Here is a 20,917-nt window from a genome sequence, read left to right as displayed (position 1 = left end):
TTCTTGCCCTGCTAATTACATTTTTAAATGGTGCCTTTTTTCAGCAATGGTGTCCTCTCTTTTTTTGCGGGATAGCAATGGTTGGTGTTCTCTGACGAAGAGGAAGGACAATGACGTGGCGAGAATGTCTTGCTCAAGAAAGCAGTTTCATGCTTACCATAGGACAGCTCATTCATAATTGCGGCGCTTACGACTCATGGCCTCTTTTAAATCTTGATGTACTCTATAAGTAGTCTGTAGCTCATTTGTAATTTCGTCGCTTACCATATGAGTATGTTATAACTATGTTACGTTGGCTGTGTTGACTTTTACTATTAATTTAAAGTTGAACGCTTCTTATGCCTGTTTTCTAAAATATGAAGCAATTTCATGTTACGATCAATTCTGATATATCGCTGTAATAAAAAATTTAATCTTTGAAATTTTGAATAGGAACTCCTTAAATCTTCAAATCCTGGGCCCTTACATGATTTTTTCGCTGCTCATGTCAAAACATATTTCATCATTAAATTTTAGAAACATTCAATATACATCCCTATGTACATGTGTATTCTTTTCAATTTTTGAAATTTAAAGAGTTAAATTCTGATTATTATTTTTGTAAATGGAGCCATTTCCGAGGAAACACCGGATATGTATCCGATATTTTCTCCGTAACATTCCTGCGCAGTCCGCGCCAGCAACAGAAAAAAACGCTTCTCTCGCTCCCCTTGGGCGTTGACTTGCGAGTCGCCAGCGTGAGTGGCCCACGCCCTACACAGCCTCCGGTGGCCATCGAGATTAGCCAGCTCCCCTCCGATTCCCCGCGGCCATGCTCCCCCATCTGGTGCTGGTGGCGAGGCTTCGAGTTCTTGCCACAGTTTGCAGTAGCGTATCCTTGTCGAGGTAACTAGGTTACACCGCAACCTGATTCATCGAATGCTTCAAATTTTGATCCATATCCATGTGTTGAAGTTGTATGTTCCAGCATGATTTCGCTATGCATTGCTACGCACCAGGTGCCCTAACTCGGGCTCAATCGAATTCCTAGCGTTTTTAGCTGTGAAATAGTGAATTGCAGGTTCCAATAGTTTGTGCTTGTTCGTATTAGCAACTGAGAATTCATCATGCTTCGTCGTGTTTTTTGTGATTTAACATTGGAAGAGATGTCTTCCATTTGCTTTTAGATGCTCCTGAACAGAACTTTGGTATGTATGTAGCAGGATATTCTGCCGGAGAGAAGTGACAGAAAATACAGATCCGGGTAATCTTTTTAGCTTTACATATTGCTCCGGTTTGCAGAAGAACATCCACATTTGGAAGTGGCAATTCCGATATCCTGTTATAGCTTTTTTCAGGCAGTCTTTCTGATTGATCTTTGAAATACTCTTAAGACATCACCTACGAAGCTAAAGTTTCAGACATTGCATAGTTCTATAGGATACAGAATGCATGATATGCTATATGTCACAGATACATCTCTCAAGTTGTAGCATACGTGTCTAGGACTCCATTAGACATGCACACATGTCCATGAATACACCAATATTTAAAGAGTAATTTCAGAATGGATCACTTAGGCTTCATCTTCCTGATGCTACCCAGCTAATTGACAGGTCCACATTAGAACCGACTTGGCTAATGGTGCTTGAACTTACACGTGATTCTTCCAGTGCTAGAGCGTCCTTTAGCTGAGCCACCACCATACTCATTGTTGGCCTCTCACTGGACACCTCTCTTGTGCAAAGCAGGGCCATGTCCACAACCTTCCAAATAGAACTGAAGTCATATTGACAGTGAAGTCTTCGATCAACAATTGCCTCAATATCGCCCATGATAACCTTCTCCTTTACACGCTGCACAATATGCACAGGGGTCGGCAAGATTGGAGGTTCACCTGTGACAATCTCTAGTAAAACCACTCCAAAGCTGAAGACATCACTGCTTGTGGTGAGCCTGCCGCTAACACAGTACCTAGAAAAGAGCAGTTGGGCCAATGTGCCTGGTTAGTTCGTTCTGTGAAAACTATTTGAATTTTATGAAGTTAAGTAGAAAATGAAGCAATGCACACATAGGCCAACAATGCCTGGTTAGCAGGATTCATATGCAATCACCCTTTGCTGTGCAGCTGCAATCTACTTCTAGTTTAGGCACCAAATATGCACAATAGTATGTATGTTTTTCTTTTTCATTTAATGTACCATTTATCGGATTTTCCACATTTTTGTTACTCATAACATTCAATGAGTCTGAACTTAGATATTTCATACACAGCTATAGTAAATCGCGAGGCACAACTAATTCTGCTGGGAACTTCTAATATTAATTTGGTGTTTAAATCGAAGACGCTTACATATGCATGGGTTCATTACAAAGGCCTGATTGCCTAATATGAGGCCTTTATTTTAATAAAAAATAATATAATTCAATGCACCTTTTTTTATAGTGAAGTGTTTTTTACTTCCTAATAACTTTATACATGATTCTAAGAGAATAGGTATGAAAACAAACTCTGGATCGATGTAGCCTAGAGTTCCTGCAGCTGTCACAGATATGTGACTTTGTGCCACATTGATGTATGACTTGGACAATCCAAAATCTGAGATCTTAGCAACCATGTCATGTCCTAGAAGAATGTTGTGCGCCTTCAAGTCTCTATGAATTATTGGTAATACGCATCCCGTGTGCAAGTAGTCCAAACCTATGTAAGATAATACATGTTATCATATATTGCTTGTGCATTTAACTGGCAAAATCAAGAAATGCAGTGTTTCCTCCAAAGTACACCTTGGGCAGCTTCAAGTGCAATCCGTGCTCGATCACGCCATCCCAGTGTCTGAACAATTGCATTTCTGCCTGAAGTATCACAATTGAAGTTGTAAAAGCTAACAATTTATCCGGATGCGGTCGCAAAGTGAGTAACACAAGATGCATTTAATGAAGGCTTAAAATCATGTAAATAGTTTTGTACATTGCATGATCTCTAAAGAACAATGATACATAGTACTACTAATCATAGTTTTCTTCTTTAGGAAAGGGATTTCGCAAGGAAGTCCGGGATTATAATTTTGGAATTTGCAAATTACGAACCTCGTATGTTATCATAAAGACTTCCATTAGGCATGTACTCATAAATTAGAGCTAAATGGTCCTTGTCAGTGCAGTAGCCAACCAGCACAACGAGATACCTATGGTGCACGGTTGTTAAGCTCCCAACCTACAAAATAAAATAAAATAAATTTAGAGTCTGAGACCCTGCAGAAGTGTTTTTAGTTCTGAAAGTCAGTTTCAAAATGATATTATGGAAGTGATGGAATCGTTATCCCTTTCGCCTGGCAAGTTACAATATTGGATATGCATTTATTAGTTCCACCTGTTATTTATCTTACCTAATGATCTACAAACTTCATATACCCATAATTTCACAAATCTTTTCAGTATACTACGAATAACATGAGAAATCCTTGGACAATTGAATCTATATTCTGCTTGGAATGCATACTTATAAAAATTGCCTGTCATACTCTATAGATTCAAATTAAATACCTCAGCTAAAAACTCTTCCATCCCTTTTCCTGTTGCTGATGTTGGAGAATGCATCTTGACAGCAACCTGGGTACCATCTTTTAATTGGCCATGGAAGACAGGTCCATAACCTCCTTCACCAATGCATGCGGAAAAATTGTTTGTTATTGCAACCAACTCCGCATATGTGAATTCACGGCTGTCGGATGTGTGTATATGACCTTTACAGTTTTCTTGACTTTTGGGACCTGGCAGATCAACACATCCCAGTAGCACACTTGGAACTGAATCTTGATAAATCATTTGTTGCAGCAAAGGAAAAAAGTCGAAATCATTAGAACTCGTATCTTGAAATAAACCAAATTTGTAAGAATTAACAGGACATATATCTACCTTGCTTTCTGCAGAAACAAAACACTGTCAATGTACATGCCAGCAATGCCATTATCACCACAGGTACTGCTACGACAGTTATGAGGAGGGTGTTTTCCTTATGTGGTGATTTTCCATTGCATGGATCTCCATTTATGGTGTCATACCTAAAATTACATTAAAAAATCACTCTAATGAATTGGATGAAGGCATATATGGATGTTCCAGAGGTTGATATACTAGACATCAGAGTAAAAATAAACACTTAATATGTTGCTTTTTATTTCACCCTAAATCTGTAGATGTTGCATTCCAATTCTTACAAGTCGGCCTCAAGGAGGTCTGCTTTAAAATTGTATCAGCATCTATGGAGCAAAATCAAAGAGAAGAAAGAGATCCAAACCTTAAAGTAAGTGAGCGTGCCATGCATAAAGCTTCAGGAATTGGACCATCAAGATGATTCCCTGATAGATCGCTGCAGAAAAAAAAGACAACAAATCGTCCCCAATCAATCTATATGACTGTCTTGTTTCATAAACTGCCAAAGCATAGGACTTACAGGACACGAAGGGACAATAAGTTTGTCAAAGAATCGGGCACTGGTCCATTTAAATTATTGAACGACAGATTCCTGAAATAGATTTTGAAAACATACCACTTACTGACAGAATTTCGAGCTATTAACTAAGAAAACAAACTTTTATAAAATTATACTCACAAGTATTGGAGTGATTTCAAAAAAGAAAATTGTTCAGATATTGCACCTTGCAAATCACTGTTGGACATGTCCCTGAAAAAATGATGTACTATGTTAGTGCTACTATGTTGGAAAAACAATAATTAATCCGCTGGATGATTTAGAGTTAGGGTTTAAATCTGGATAATCTCACACACTTGGAACCAAAATTCAGTGCCAGCTTTATTAATTCGAAAGTAGTATGAAAAAATTAACCAAAGACTTACAAAGTTTTTACTCTTGATGTCACTCCATCACTTCTACATGTCAATCCAATCCATGTATATTTTTCGGGTAAACATGGGTCACCCATCCAGTTCTTCTCGACTTGGTATTCACTTTTGATATTCATCATTGCTTCAACTAAGAGAATAAAAATGATAGAACAAAGCATGAAATTAGCATACTACAATAGTATAATTAGGGACAACCCTATTAACCTTATGAACTGAAAAAAAGTTATTAATTTGCAATGCATACTACAATCTGGTATTCCTATGTGAGTTATCTGTGATGTTTCTCCTTTTTTTCTTCAGTTTAAGGATTTCTTCACCTATTCAGATTTCAGAATTAAAACCAGTCTGAAATTACAATGAATACACATGATGCGTGAAGTATTAGCAGTATATATGATTTTTGTATGAAGTACACATGAAATGCCATAGGCATTTGCATATTTGGAGATGGTGCTGGTTGTAACCCCTTGAAAGAAGGGCTACAGGGTCCTGATTAAAGTAATTGATAAACTTGGAAACTGGTAGGGGCAAATGCAATTACTATTCCCGAGTAGAGATACATGTCCCCATCCTTTACCAAATAGCATCAGAAAAGTTGTGAATGAACGCATGAAGTACATATAGTTATGTGCAGCTAGTTAGGATGGAAAATCATTTGCAATGAAGAGAAACAAGTGAGAAGTTCAAGAAGCTGAATGTTGCAGAGGTATCTTATACAAAAGTGCAAAGATTTAGTGTAAGTACCAAATCAGCATGAAAATTCAGAAAATTACTAGCCTTATACATTTAGTGTTTCAAGTTTACGTTTATTCAACATAATCTACATAAAGAGTAGAAAAGGTAAGAAAATTCTGACAAGTTATAAATAAAAAGGATAGGAAAATTAAATAAAAGTTAGATGTGTTCTGAGCAAACTTGTCTTGTCTTCTAACGCACTGTTAATTTGAAGTTTAATTTTAAAGAATGGCACCACAACCATGAACTACATCTAGAACTTATTTGCAAGAAAGTAAGTGTTGATCCGATACCTAGCCAAAAGTTGCTTTGTGCCCAAAATTGGCTTTTGTACTGGATACCTGCCATGTTCGTGTTTGCACAAATGATTTCACGTCTCAATATTTGGAATGGTGTGAAGTGTATTATTTGTAGGACCCTATGGTGAACCAGACATTATCCTAAATTTGTTGCCTTTTTTTATTCAGCGTAAGGGTCTTAGTTGTTTCTCTTTGCATCTTTGTATTTATCATTTTCTCTTAACACATGTGAAAATGGCAAACCATGACTTCACAATTATGCAGAGAACTCTTCTCCGTTGGCTGGAACCAAGGGAGATCGGAATGTGGACGTACCATCTTGTGTATCGGTTGCAGTATCATCATGCTGGATGAGGTAGTATATCTCGTATGCACTTAGTATGGGAGGGAGCACAGAGGTGTTGGTAGCGATGATGCAGACATTGTAGAAACCGCTGGCATCAGTGACTATAGCGGTGGCAGTTGTATAGTCTGCAAAGAGATAGGCTGGGCTGACTGGCCGATTATTTGCCTCCCACAGGAAGCCATTGTAGTATATATCAAATTCCCGTTTGTGTTGATTCTGGAAATCAGTATAATACAAATTGAGGTAGTACCCAGGCGGTGCCATGGCCAGCCAGGCAGAAGGAACTGTCCACGACAAGTTGAGAGGGATGGAGGTGGTAGGCGAGGTGACGGCAGTTTGGAGCACTCTAATTGGTACCTCAACTTCATCAGTTAAATAATGTTTAATTTCACTTGTTGTCGATAGATTCAGCCACCGTGAGGTACCGTTTGATGGCCACCACAAACGATCGTAGGGATCATCCGGATACCTGCAAAGGTAACAACTGAGTTAATATGCTTGTGTATATCTTTATGTGTTTATGTAAATTGTTATGTTTTCACTAGTTATGAAGTAGCAACTTTGTACTTATTTTCTTGTTGTACACTATTTCTGCAATTGATGCGAACCACACTTCCTAAAAGTTTGTACGTAAACTGTGTTTAGTGGTTTTGTATATGCTAATGTTTCATCACCGAGTAAACTGCATGCAGGTTAGTAAACTTTATCAAATTCTTTGCCTGGATTGTAAGCTCAAGATACACATTTTTGATAATATGATCCCCAGAGTTATACAAATGAGCTAACAGGTGTGTTAATCTTATTCAGCATGCCCATATATTGAATTTTTGCTCAATCTAAGTCTCCTCTAACCACTTGATTGTCACGTAAAAGAAATCAGCGGAGAATTATTGTTGTTAGTAGATATGAATGAAAGACCCAAGTAATACAATGTTTAGAAAGATATAGTGCAGTTCACTGTTCTTCGTCTTATTTACAGGTATTTGTTACTTTTATATTGCCTCTGTACCAAAATGTAAGACATTTTTTTGGTTTTGCATAGGGCATTGAAAAACATCTTATATTTTGTTACAGAGGGAGTAGTTAATAGAAAATACACTACATTACTCTCTGAACTTAATTACCTGACTAGGCTGCTTGCACCAAGGCTACGCCGTTCCTGGAGCGCGATGGACTGATTTTGCAAGGCTACTGGGTACAATGAGCTCTTCATCTGCCTCATCTCCAGTGACGACACAAAGGCAGTCCCACTGCCAATGTCTATCAAGCAAACGGATATTGAGCTTACCTCAGCCACAAAGATTGCCTCCGCGACGTACATCGTCGTAGTGCTGCTGACGCTGATCCGGTCCCAGAAATGGAGCCCCATGTAGAGATCAAACACCAGTGGCAACCTGACGAGGTCACGCTCCTTACCATCATAATTCCCGTGCAAGAACGTTGCTCTCACGAGGTACTTGAAGCCTGTCGTGGCAGGAGACAAGGTGTAGCAGTTCCGGCCTCCATTGGGAAAGCTTCTGAGGTTCAAACTTGACCTGAGCAGTTCAAGAGCATTGTATTCTACAGAGATGTTGTGGTTCTCTCCGGTGTTTATGTACCCATCGTCTGAAGTGTAGTTGAAACCTGTTTTCTCGTCCAGGTAGCTGGATCCACCTGGAAGCCCGCAGTCTATGCTGATGAATCCTTCGTCTGCACGGATGGGGAAACATGTTAGGTAAAAATCAATGGAACGCGGGTGGAGCAAGAAATGGATCAAATCTCGGGCTGTAGTGAGCTGAGCCCTGTTTCCTTGTGATTATTTTTGTACTTTCTCAGGAGGCTTTGGTGAACTTTTCATTTTTCTAACTTCTGTAAAAAATCTTTCGAGTACATACATTGTGAATTGCTAGAAGTCGATAAATGAATTAGATGTTAGAATACATATTGGGTTTAAAGATAGAGATAAGGAGATAGAGATCGAATAGATTTAAACAATGTATATTTTGTCTTGTACTCCAAGCCTCTACCCCTTGTGTATTATATATATACCCCATATAAGGGTCGGATCACAACAACATAGAACACCATAATATTCAGTCATCTCATATTTTATAATTATATTTAAGTTAGAGAATAGGAGTTAGAGATAGGATTGGTTTAAACCATGTACGACTTGTCCCCTACTTCAAGTCTCTCTCGCATATTATACTCTATATATATCCCACACCTGGGTTAGATCAATACAACAACAACACAATATTCTTCCATCCAATACTTTCACATGGTATCAGAGCGGTTTGTCCAACGACGCCGATCCTAGGACCTTCCACCATTTCCGCAGCTCGCCGCCCCCGGGGAGATAAATCTCCTCTCTCCGGGGGCGCGGCACCCGATCAATCAAAGATTAGATCGGTCACGTAGTTTTGGATCCATTTTTTCGAGTTCACAATCAATAGATCAATTCCTTAGTTAGATTCGATCAATTCCTTTTAGCCACAAAATAAAATCCCTAAATCTACCCTCAAAATTCCGGTGAAAATCAAGCTTTGGTTGGTCTACACAACGGCGGGGCATGTTGCGGACCGTGGGGGACGCAGTCACCGATAGACTGCGGCTTCTCAGGCGGAGACGGCGCACCGGCGAGCAGCAGCGAATGACACGCACGTTCACAGGTGGGTGTAGCTCCCGTAGAGATTTCCATCGTGTACGAGACTATGAGTATGCGGATCTCACAACAGTGATCAAGATCACGCCCGTTTGGATCACGGGAGGGCGGACTCTCGCACGCGGATCTCCGGGCCGACACCTCCAGTACGCGGCTCGACATGTCTGTAGCTCCATCAACCCGCATGACCTCTAGGGGCAGCCTCGCACGCACACGCGCCGTAAGCAGCAGCAATTCCAGCCTTCCAGGTACAGGACGAGTCACTCCCAGTAATTCATCATGCAGATGCGCCATCAAGCTTCACATACATGCACGGCACGACCAAGTGCGTGCTGATGGATATGAGCATGCTACGATCGAGCTCCAACCAGATAGCATCGGCATCGAGCTTCTTCCGGACCCGGCTCCACGCGTCTTCAGCTTCATCGACCTGTCCAGCATCAGCATCTCACGCACGCGGCGTCAATCTGCAGCAGTTCCTGCGGCACATCTACTCCAACACGGAGGGGTGCAGCCAGCCGAACACATCTACACCGAGCCGACCTGCTGCAACTGCATCGACATCACCAATCTGACACATCGATCTACACCGAGCGTTCTGCATCAATATTCGACGACCCGAGCCGAAGTACATCAACCAGTACGACTACGCCAGGCTATGAGCCAACATACTTCTTCATCACGGCGCGACATCGACAGTTCGTCGCCGCGGAGGGACGCCTTCTAGCAACGCATCATCGTCGACATGCCGCTGCGACGTCATCGCCGACACTTCATCACCAAGGTTTTCATCAACGTCGTCTTCACCAACATCTTCATCAACACACCGCCGCCGCCTCGTCCACAAGATGGGCACCTAGCGTCCTTTGATAGACTTTTCTGCAAGATGCGACCTCGACGAAGGCAATGACCGCGTCACGATGGCGGCATCGACCGCGTCATCCACGACGGCACGACTGCATCGACATGGCGTCAATATAGTGACGACCCCAACACGGCCACACGGTTCTGACAAAACCGATGTGTGCTCGATGGGTTTCCTCCGGTCTTGGCAAAACCGGTGGACTCATCGCCGACGGCACCCTCTGATATCCGCAAGGTGCATCGTCCACGACTGCAGCTCCGTCATCTATAACATCGCGCAATTTTTTGCGCCTCCGGCTTTGTGCGGCTTCATCATCCACGACTATCTCGACCACGGCTACATCACATGATCGGCTACCTCGACATTGACATTAATGGCTACGTCTACAGCAACTCATCGGCAACAACTCCAGTCAACAGCGTCCGTGTCGTCACTAGCGTTCACGCCACTCCCGCTGTGACTGCGGGAGGGAATAGAGGAGAAGGCAGGAAGGAACCAGAAGGGGACGCAGTCACCGCCCTAGGTGCCGACCCATCAGAGACGCAATTGATGATGGCGCGGCGGAGAAGACGACGAAAGCACAAGAGTTCAAATTCAGTCGTCATCGTCTGCTTCACTCATGCTACGACTGAGGGGGAATGTTAGAAGTATAATTATGTTTAAGTTAGAGAATAGGAGTTAGAGATAGGATTGGTTTAAACCATGTACGACTTGTCCCCTACTCCAAATCTCTCTCATATATTGTACTCTATATATATCCCACACCTGGGTCAGATCAATACAACAACAACACAATATTCTTCCATCCAATACTTTTCACATTAGACTCTGATTTATTGAGCTGAATATATCTCACAAGTCCCGACAAAAAGGCCTGACATGAGATTGTAATGGTTATCAATTTAGTGTTGAATTAAAGTATGCCAGAGGGAGATAGTGTGCTTCAGGGTGGAGTCCATGGCAATGCAGTTATAGGGAGGTCTTGTCGGACCAAGTGGTTCTGTCCCAGGCGCCGACTAGATTGTTTTCATTCAAGAGAAGATTCAGACCCAATTGTGATCTTTCATCTCTGTTAGGGGTCCTCTCATGGACTTAAGTGTAATTTTCCATTATATTGGGTCAAGTTTGTAATTTGTACTGCCCATCGCTTTGATCTAAACCTGATCATACCTTGGGGCGGGTCGGGCTTAACAAAGCAGCGGACGGTACAAGTGTGGGCACCGAGTCCCTTGCGTGTTTTTATTTTTGGCTTTTGATTTTCAAACTTTTATATCTTTTAAACGTAAAGTCCAAATTAAGTTCTATTTGCATATTCGTATTTATTGTGATGAGTGCTTTCAAATAAAATCCATTTTGAATATGTTTTGATGAATTTTGAAAATAAATATTAAGTTTCAACTCTTAAAACTTAGTATGCGCGACTGATAAAATCATGATTTTCGTGGCTACGGCCGACAAAAAAGTACCTTAAAATTTTATCTATGAAACTTAGTAAAAATGAGCGAGAAAATTACAAGTTTCAGTTGAAACTCATAAGTTTCAATGATTGAAACTTGAAACTTATTACGCTCTTGTGAGGGGTCCAACTACTTCATAAATTGCGAGGCAACTGGGCGCCCCAACATGTTGATGAGACCGCTGCCTCCCGAGTTGCTCGTGGCGACTCCAGAGGCCCCACGCCGCCACCACCAAACCAACCGCCCACCACCGCTGCCTTCCCTAGCCGTCGCCGGAGGATGTCGCCGGGCTAAGCCCTGTGTGATGGACGGTGGCGGCGGGGCCTTGCTTGGCCTGCTCTCACGCCTGCAGGCTTCCTCCCTCTCCCCAAGATCCAAAAGTTTCATCACAGTGCGCCGCCTCGATCTGCTCGGCTCCTGCCGACGCTCATCGCCGCTTGTCGCGATGGGCTTCGCCGGTCTCCCTCGTCCTTCCTCGACCTCCATCCGACTGGGCCGGGAGCGCAGCTTCGACCTGCTCTGCCGCGGCCGGTCCTCGCCACCGCTCGCCGTGCTGGCATCCAACGGGCTCCCTCGACCGCCCTCGACCTCGCCTGCTGCGCTCCGCCTTCACCGCAGCTCTCCAGCGCCTCGACTCCATGCCTCTACTCCACGCCCTCGAGCGCTGAGCTATGCGCCTCAGCTCTGGATCCACATCCGCTGCTCCGGGATACAACCTTCCCCTCTCACGCATGGCCTGCACCAGCGCGGCTTGGCTCCATGCCGGGTCTTGCTCCTCCATGCCCCGACCAGCTCCTGCCTCGCTCCATCTCGTACCGTCGCGCGGCATCCACTTCCATCGTGCCCGTCGGCGTCCTCCACCATTCAGATCCGGCCGGTGCTCGCCGCTCTCAACCTGCACCACCATCCTCCACGTCGACCCTCCTCTGCTACAGGCCAGTGTCCCACGGCTGCGGGATCCATCGCCCCGCCTTGTTCGGGTCTTGGTCCGCCTGCTCGTCCAGCCTGGGTGGTGCGGGGTGGCCGCCCGACCTCCTTTGCTCTGCTTCATCCCCAGTGCTAGCGTTGATTCTGATGCTTGGGCGAGGCTGGAGTATCTACGCCGGCTGGCAGTGCCTTTGAGGTCAGGTGCTTACTCCCGGAGAAATCCCGCTCTGTATGAGTGACCACGGCGGCCGCCCTTTCCGTCGTAATCCTCCCCGGAGGCGTGGTTTGGGAGATGCATCTCCTCTCGGGGGGGGGGGGGGGGGTCCGGGCGAAAGCTCCGACGACGATGTACACCTTGTTGAAGGCGTCGCTTGGGAACCCCTGCCATTGTCATTGACATGCCTTGTGCTAGGTTGCTGGCGACTTTGGGTCTGCCAATGACTCCGTGACACCCCCCCTCCAACCCATCACCCGCTGCCTCTCATTCGACCCCTGCCCTTCGGTGGTGTGTCGTCCTATTGTTGTGCCTGCTCAAGACCCTCCCATGGTTGTCGTTGCGTTGCTTCCTCGTCGAGCCCTTTGCCACCATTCTTCCGCCTTTGCTCATCATTTGTGTGCCATCCATGTTGGTGTGTTCTTCTTCATGTGTTTCTCTTCATCTGTCCTTCGCGTGGTCTCCACCCTGTTGTTGTCATGCTCAAGACCCTCCCATGGTTGCTGTTGTGCTGCGGCGAGCTTCGGGCTCTTGGTGTTGTCTCGGTTCACTTTTGCTCAATGACGACGCAATGATGCCTCCCCAACCTGCTAATCGTCTCGACCGCCCGTGGAGGATCTCCCAGTCAAGGTTCGTGTTAAGGTTTGGCACTCGTTGATTATAGATAATCCTTTGGTGTGCCGTGGGGCTCGGTATGCACGCCGGTGTGGTGCGTTAGGTTGTTTGCTGAGTCTTGGTATTGTGATCCCTCGACAGCACCCTACATCTACTTGTGTCTCTCGTGGTGTTGGCCTTTCTGCCTGCTAGATAGGCCGTGCCTTCTCTTGGGCGTCAATTTTTTTCTCTTCTTCTGTAACCTTGTTACATGTACGGTTTTTGGCCCGGTTTCTCTCATAAACGGGATCAACTTGTTTAGATTTTTGATCTGGTTTTCCTTATAAACTGGATCAACCAAAGCTTAAGGGGTGACTCTTGGCTTTGACAGCTTTTTGAGCAATATATTCAGGTGGGGATCTTGTCACCTGATTTTGACCAGATCAATAGTTTTTTAAGGAGCTCTCACATTTAATTATTTTAATTCACCATATTCTCTAATTTTGAAGCTCTTTTGTTTGATTGAGATATTCGATTTTGAATTTGGTTTACGATTTTGATCGGTCCAACGATTTTTTAAATCAATCAACACCAGCCTGCTAAAAAACATATCAACCCCGTGCACCCTCTTACCACCTAGAAAAAAGAATCGCCACCATGTGATAATACTATAGCACCAATATAGTACATGTAGCCACCGATGGAGAAATTTATCCACAGAAGTGTGAGTTGATTAACGCATAACATAGAATCACGCCATGAAAGGCCCACAAATAACCGCATTATAAATAAAAATAAAACACACGCACCATCGTCTTCCCCATCCGTCAAACTAAATATTCCGCCAGTTCCAAAATACAAGGGGTATTAGCTCTTTGAAAAATCAAATTTCTTTAACTTTAACCAACTTTAGAGCCAAAAATATCGACATCCACAATATTAAGTCAAAAAATTATGAAAATTCATTTCATGATGAATTCAATAACACCAATTTGATATTACGAATTTTGATATATTTCTTCATAAATTTGATCAAACTTAAAGAGATTGGACTTTTCACAAAAGTAAAACATCTTATATTTTAAAACAAAATGAGATTATTTTTTTAAGAATCTCAACAATACCAAGGACACAGCAAAGCACGCCCAACCCTTCTAATACTATAGTAACCATGAAAATTTAATTAATCTTGGACTGGGCAAGGAAAAAAGACCTTCATTACTGAGAGCAAAGCCGTGGACGTACCTAAGGAATCAGCATCGGAGTGCACATGTACATGTAGTAGACTCGCAGCAAGAAAGATCAAGAAGCAAGGTATCGTGCAACCCATCGATCTATTCAAACCCATCCTCTGCCCTCGGAGCCAGCCAGAGGGATGCAATGCAGCTAGCAATGGGGTATCGACCATAGTTATATAAGCAAGACGCCTTCAGATAGGACGGCCGAGAGAGCCTAACTGGGTAGCTGTATGCACAGGGTTGTCAAAGTCCGCGGTCGCGATCGACAGTGATAGTAGCCTGATCACTTCCAGATTATAACATGACGGTTGATCCCGTCCAAGTCTATACCCAGTACTACAGGGGCGTCTAAGCGTGCAATCCGGGCGAGATGTTCAGTCCACCCATCCACCGCTGAACCGTGTCTTGCACAGTTGCACCGGAAGGACGCAAAATACCCAAGACTTTGACTTGCAGGTATACCCTGGATTTCCTAGGGCTCAGGGCATCTCCAATCGCAAGCTCTTAAAATGGACTGACGTAAATGTCCACACGTGGCGGGTCACAACGTAGTTGCTTTTGGTTGGACATGCAGATCTCTACACGTCCGCAAAACATCCTCAAATTTGCAACCAGGTCCGTGAATATTTAGGGGATCCCGTTGAATGGTAAAAACGATCTAGACACTGCGGTCCAGACATACAGGAGCTTCGAGAGTCTTTTTTAGAGATTTGCTCACCAGCTTGCAGAAAATGAAGGCGCAATATGCATTGATTTTCCCCCTTCCGTCCGATATATGTATGGCTGATTATGGAATTCGGCAACCACCGTGTTGCCGCAATCGCTGCAGAAAACACTAGTAGTATATCAAAGTTACTAGAGGAGCGAAATAAGTGAGTTGGCTGATGGAGCACATGTCAATTTTTCTTAACATATCGTGCGTTATACACCTATCAATGCATTGTGAAGCATTGCCAAAATTCTCGTTTCCAACATGATATCATACCTATGATCCTAACCCTAACCATTGCCGCCGCCGCCGCGATCTAATCGCCGCCACCACCCGCCGCCGCTGCCGCCACGTCCTTACGCCGCCGCGCCGCCGCCCACGTGTGCAGCCGCCCTCCCCCTCTCCACGCTTCCGCCCGCCTCACGCCGCGCCGCCCCAAGCCGCGCCGCCCTTCCCGCGTGCCGCCGCACCCCCCTTCCCTCTCGGGCTCATGGCCTCCTCCGGTTCCTCCGACACCACCCGCAGCCGCCGCACCAATCCGTTCGATGATCCCGACCCCGTCGTCATCCGCGATCTCAACATCCTCGCTCGAGTTCCCGTCGTTCTCGATCATATCTCCTCCACCTACTATGCCTGGAAGACGTACTTCTCCCTTGTGTTCAGTGAGTACAACCTCCGAGATCACATCGATAGCTCTGTGGATTCCCGCTTCATGGAGGACGATGAGGAGTGGACGTCCATCGACGCCACTCTCATCCGTTGGTTCTACACCACCATCTCGAAGGACCTCTTCCACACGGTGGTCTCCGCCGACGATGATGCTCACACCGTTTGGACCAAGCTCAACGGCCTCTTCACCGACAACGCGCTCCAACGCAAGGTTTTCTTGCACGGCGAGTTTTTTGGGTGCCAGCAGCTTGACTCGTCTGTTGACGATTATTGCATGCGCCTCAAGAAGCTCGTTGACGAGCTCCGCGACCTCGATGAGAAGGTCTCCGACGAGCTTCTTCTTAGCACCCTCATTGCCGGCCTGAACGATGACTTCTGGAACGCCGCCTCCAACATCCCTCTCATCACCAACCCGACCTTCCCCAAGATCGTCGCGTACCTGAAGCTGAAGGAGAGGAGGATGCGGATGTCGCGCACCTGGGCCACCGACATGGCCCTCACCACCGGTACCCGCGGCGGCGCGCCGCCCACCGCCCCGGCTCCCCCGTCGCGGCCTGCCCCGGGCCCTTTCTAGGCGCCGCCGCCGCCCGGGTTCCCCTACCCGCAGCCGCCGCAGGCTCCCCCCGCCGCCCCCCGCCGAGCAGCAGCAGCGCCACGGTAGCCGCCGTGACCGCGGCGGCCGCAAACAGCAGCAGCAGCAGCAGTCGGCTGCCCACGGCGGCGCGCCGCGCCACCCGCAGCAGCAGCTCCCGTCGGCACCCTGGCAGGCTGGCCAGAACCCCTGGATGGGGGTCGTTCACGCGTACTCCATGCTTGTACCGCGCGCCCCTGTCCCCGACTTCTTCGGCGCCCGCCCGACCTCTCATCAGGCGCTTCACACAGCTCCTCAGTCATACGCGCCCGCGCTGCCCTACGGCCCCTCTGCGGCCTATGGGCTACCTTCGGCCGGTGGGTTCGCGGCGCCGCCGCCACAGCCATTGCCGTTGGCCCCAGCCCTTCTGCCGGCGCCTTGGTGTAGGATCGAAAGTATGTCTAGAGGGGGGGGTGATTAGACTACTTGACCAAATAAAAATCTAGCATTTTCCCAATTTTAATTCTTGGCAGATTTTAGCAACTTAGCACAAGTCAAGCAAACAACCTACACATGCAATTCTAAGAGTATAGCAGCGGAATGTAAAACAATTGCATATGAAGGTAAAGGGAGGAGTTTGGAGGGAACAAATGCAATGTAGACACGGAGATTTTTGGCGTGGTTCCGATAGGTGGTGCTATCGTACATCCACGTTGATGGAGACTTCAACCCACGAAGGGTAACGGTTGCGCGAGTCCACGGAGGGCTCCACCCACAAAGGGTCCACGAAGAAGCAACCTTGTCTATCCCACCATGGCCATCGCCCACGAAGGACTTGCCTCACTAGGGCAGATCTTCATGAAGTAGGTGATCTCCTTGCCCGTACAAACTCCTTGGTTCAACTCCACAATCTTGACGGAGACTCCCAAGTGACACCTAACCAATCTAGAAGACACCACTCTCCAAGAGGTAACAAATGGTGTGTTGATGATGAACTCCTTGCTCTTGTGCTTCAAATGATAGTCTCCCCAACACTCAACTCTCTCTCATAGGATATGATTTGGTGGAAAGATGATTTGAGTGGAAAACAACTTAGGGAAGGCTAGAGATCAAGATTTATGTGGTTGGAATGAAGTATCTTGACCTCAACACAAGTGTAGGGGGTTCTCTCTCAGAAAATGTATGTTGAAAGTGTAGGCATGTTCTGATGGCTCTCTTCACGAATGAAGAGTGGGTGGAGGGGTATATATAGCCTCCACACAAAATCTAACCGTTACACACAAATCACCAAACTCAGTGGGACCGAATCATACAACTTGGTCAGACCGATTTAGTTCATAATGTGACAGTTAGCGTTTTCGGTGGGACCGACATCTCAACTCGGTGGGACCGATATCATTAGGGTTAGGGCATAACGTAATCTCGGTGAGACCGATTACACAAACTCGATGAGACCGATTTTGGTAATAGACTAACCAGAGAGTTGGTCAGGCAATCTCGGTGGGACCGATTCTCTCTCTCGGTAGGACCAAAACGTTACGAAAGGGAAACAAAGAGTTTGCATTGCAATCTTGGTGGGACCGATCGCTCATCTCGGTTGGACTGAAACGTTGCGAAGGGAAACAGAGAGATTACAATCCCATCTCGGTGAGACCGAGATCCCTATCGGTGGGACCGAAAAGACTGTGGCAGTGGCTATGTCAAGTGAACTCGGTGGCGCCGAATAGATCAAATCGGTGGGGCCGAGTTTGACTTTTGGTTTGGGATATATATTTGGATATGAGAAAGTGGTTGAGGGTTGTGGAGCATATCACTAAGCACTTTGAGCAAGAACCTCATTAAGCAACACCTCATCCCCTCTTAATAGTATTGGCTTTTCCTATGGACTCAATGTGATCTTGGTTCACTAAAAATAAAATGTAGAGTCTTGTGCTTTGAGCTTGAGCCAATCCTTTTGTCCTTACCATTTTGAGGAGTCCACTTTCTAATCCATGCCATGCCAATCATTGAGCTTTTCCTAAAATATTTATCTTCAAGTAGTATTAGCTCAATGAGCTATATGTTGTTAGGAATTACCAAAACCACCCAGGGATAGTTGCACTTTCAATCTCCCCCTTTTTGGTAATTGATGACAACATATAGATCAAAGCTTCGTCAAATGATTATAAGATTGAAAAACATCGTCACTTTGAGAAGTATGTGATAAGCAAGAGCTCCCCCTAAATTTGTGCATTATTTAAAATTGGCTTTTGAATGCAAATGCACAATCGATTAGGATCGTGGGTTACTCTTCCATGTCACATACATCTTGGTGGAACGCTCAAAATGATAGAAATTAAAAGCATGCACTCATCACCAAGCAAGTGAATGATCATATATGGAATATAAAGGATATCATCATTCAACCAAACATTAAGGTAGCATATGATCAACCACATGATCATATAAGCATCTCACAAGGACATAAAGTATCTCACACAAGCACACAATAAAGTAGTTCAACCAAAATAGCAAGAGAGATATAAAGCAAGACACTCTCTCTTGAAGCCTATGATATACATATTTCTCCCCCTTTGGCAACAAGTTACCAAAAAGTTTGAAAACGCATAGTGCTATACGTCACTCAGGCTTGGTCTTCGGGAGGTGGTGTAGATAGAACTCCAAGGACGAAGGCTTCCGATGAAATAGTCAGAGTTGATGGAGTGGGTGCTGGAGGTGGCACTGGAGCTGTAGCTGCTGGTGCTGACACTGAAGCTCTAGCATATGAGACTGGCACTGCAGCAGACCTTGGACCTTGTGGCACACGCTTGAAAGCATCAGTGGTTGCTTTTCCTCTCCTCTCCTCTGCTTCCTCCTGAAGCTGCTCAACTGCAGTCTGAATCGCAGTCACCTTCAGATCAAGATCATAGAATTTTGTTTCCACAATCCTCTCCAGGCTCTCCTGATTCTGAGTCAGGGTGGCCAAGCCCTTCTCAATCCTCAGTGTAGCTTGAATCAGATAGCCTAACTGATCTTGCTTGCTCTTCAGGAAGACTCGAGATGCCTCTTCAACACTTGGCATCTGGCAGCTTTCTCAACCTTTTCCTTGGCTATCTTCTCCTGGACTTGAGCTAATGATGGTTCTTCCTCATTCATCACAACAGTGTTGTCTTCAAACTCAGGATATAGAGGTAGATGCTCCTTGTCCAGTAAGTAAGTCCATGTGCCCATTTTAGAGCTGATGAGCTCCTGAATGTGTGGGGCATACCCACAACTCCTCTTTTGATCAGCAACAGTCCTTTTGATCGTTTCTACAATCAAGCTCATAACTTTGAACTTCTGGGACATCTAAAATTTGTAGCATGTTGATGGAGTGTCCTCTGATCATCTTGTGATCTCCTGACTTGGGTAGCAATGTGTGCCTTAAGATCCAGTTGATGGTAGGCAGACCAGACAACAAGAAATGCACAGATCCAAGCTTGTGAGTTTCTAAAGCCTTATCAGGGATCTCCTTGTACATGTTTGCCATTGAGTTGTGATCTTTTTTCTTGGTGGCATACACATCCAAGTCATCTTCATGTTCCTTTGGGGCATTGATTAGCTTGGCCCATTCATCAACTGTGGACTGGTACCTGGCACTGATACGTCTCCAACGTATCTATAATTTTTGATTGTTCCATGCTATTATATTATCAACCTTGGATGTTTTATATGCGTTTATATGCTATTTTATATGATTTTTGGGACTAACCTATTAACCCAGAGCCCAGTGCCAGTTTCTGTTTTTACCTTGTTTTAGGGTTTCGAAGAAAAGGAAAACCAAACGGAGTCCAATTGACCTGAAACTTCACGGAACCCATTTTTGGAAGGAAAGAAGCCCAGAAGACTTGAAGTGCACGTAAGGGAAGTTTCGAGGAGGCCACGAGGTAGGGGGCGCACCCACCCCCCTGGGCGCGCCCTCCACCCTCGTGGCCCCCCTGACGTACTTCTTCCGCCTATATATCTCCATATACCCTAAAAACATCCGGGAGCACAATAGATCGGGAGTTCCGCCGCCAGAAGCCTCTGTAGCCATCGAAAACCAATCTAGACCCGTTCCGGCACCCTGCCGGAGGGGGCAATCCCTCTCCGGTGGCCATCTTCATAATCCCGGTGCTCTCCATTTCAAGGAGAGAGTAGTTCTCCCTTGGGGCTGAGGGTATGTACCAGTAGCTATGTGTTTGATCTCTCTCTCTCTCTCTCTCGTGTTCTTGAGATGGTACGATCTTGATGTATCGTGAGTTTTGCTATTATATTTGGATCCTATGATGTTTCTTCCCCCCTCTACTCTCTTGTAATGGATTGAGTTTCCCCTTTGAAGTTATCTTATCGGATTGAGTCTTTAAAGATTTGAGAACACTTGAGGTATGTCTTGCCGTGCGTATATGTGGTGACAATGGGATACCACATGATTCACTTGATGTATGTTTTGGTGATCAACTTGCGGGTTCCGCCCATGAACCTATGCATAGGGGTTGGCACACGTTTTCGTCGTGATTCTCCGGTAGAAACTTTGGGGCACTCTTTGAGGTTCTATGTGTTGGTTGAATAGATGAATCTGAGATTGTGTGATGCATATCGTATAATCATACCCACGGATACTTGAGGTGACATTGGAGTATCTAGGTGACATTAGGGTTTTGGTTGATTTGTGTCTTAAGGTGTTATTCTAGTACGAACTCTAGGGCTGTTTTTGACACTTATAGGAATAGCCCAATGGATTGATTGGAAAGAATAACTTTGAGGTGGTTTCGTACCCTACCATAATCTCTTCGTTCGTTCT

At 45.3% G+C, this 20,917-nt stretch overlaps 1 protein-coding gene and 1 long non-coding RNA gene across 9 annotated transcripts; one reads left to right on the top strand and one right to left on the bottom strand.

Annotated features, from left to right (window-relative positions):
- Positions 1-670: 670 nt before the first annotated feature.
- LOC125509151 (uncharacterized) lies at positions 671-8,147 on the top strand. Of its 7 annotated transcripts, none has more exons than XR_007283978.2 (5): positions 671-885; positions 1,200-1,243; positions 6,147-6,553; positions 6,634-6,705; positions 7,361-8,147. It is a non-coding gene; the product is annotated as an uncharacterized LOC125509151 (long non-coding RNA). The 7 variants fall into 7 exon arrangements; XR_007283979.2 differs by having other exon boundaries at positions 6,921-8,147; XR_015604705.1 differs by having other exon boundaries at positions 1,203-1,243; positions 6,147-6,705.
- Positions 1,223-14,347, bottom strand: LOC125509150 (senescence-induced receptor-like serine/threonine-protein kinase). 2 transcript variants are annotated; one of them, XM_048674054.2, is made up of 13 exons: positions 14,175-14,347; positions 7,353-7,917; positions 6,198-6,697; positions 4,840-4,975; positions 4,595-4,666; positions 4,436-4,507; positions 4,280-4,351; positions 3,898-4,043; positions 3,526-3,788; positions 3,070-3,196; positions 2,767-2,835; positions 2,491-2,680; positions 1,223-1,953 (listed from the first exon to the last, which is right to left on the bottom strand). In XM_048674054.2, the coding sequence occupies exons 1-13, from the start codon at positions 14,335-14,337 to the stop codon at positions 1,563-1,565; spliced, it is 2,766 nt and encodes a 921-aa protein (XP_048530011.2). In that variant the 5' UTR covers positions 14,338-14,347; the 3' UTR covers positions 1,223-1,562. The 2 variants fall into 2 exon arrangements, with proteins under 2 accessions (XP_048530011.2, XP_048530010.2); XM_048674053.2 differs by having other exon boundaries at positions 3,526-3,794; positions 14,175-14,345.
- Positions 14,348-20,917: the final 6,570 nt, after the last annotated feature.

The sequence above is a fragment of the Triticum urartu genome, chromosome 5A (assembly GCF_056163025.1).
Source record: "Triticum urartu cultivar PI428250 chromosome 5A, HENAU_Tu73, whole genome shotgun sequence".
Lineage (NCBI taxonomy): Eukaryota > Viridiplantae > Streptophyta > Magnoliopsida > Poales > Poaceae > Triticum > Triticum urartu.
Note: the sequence above shows the minus strand (reverse complement) of the source record. Positions and strands in the feature narration are given on the sequence as shown.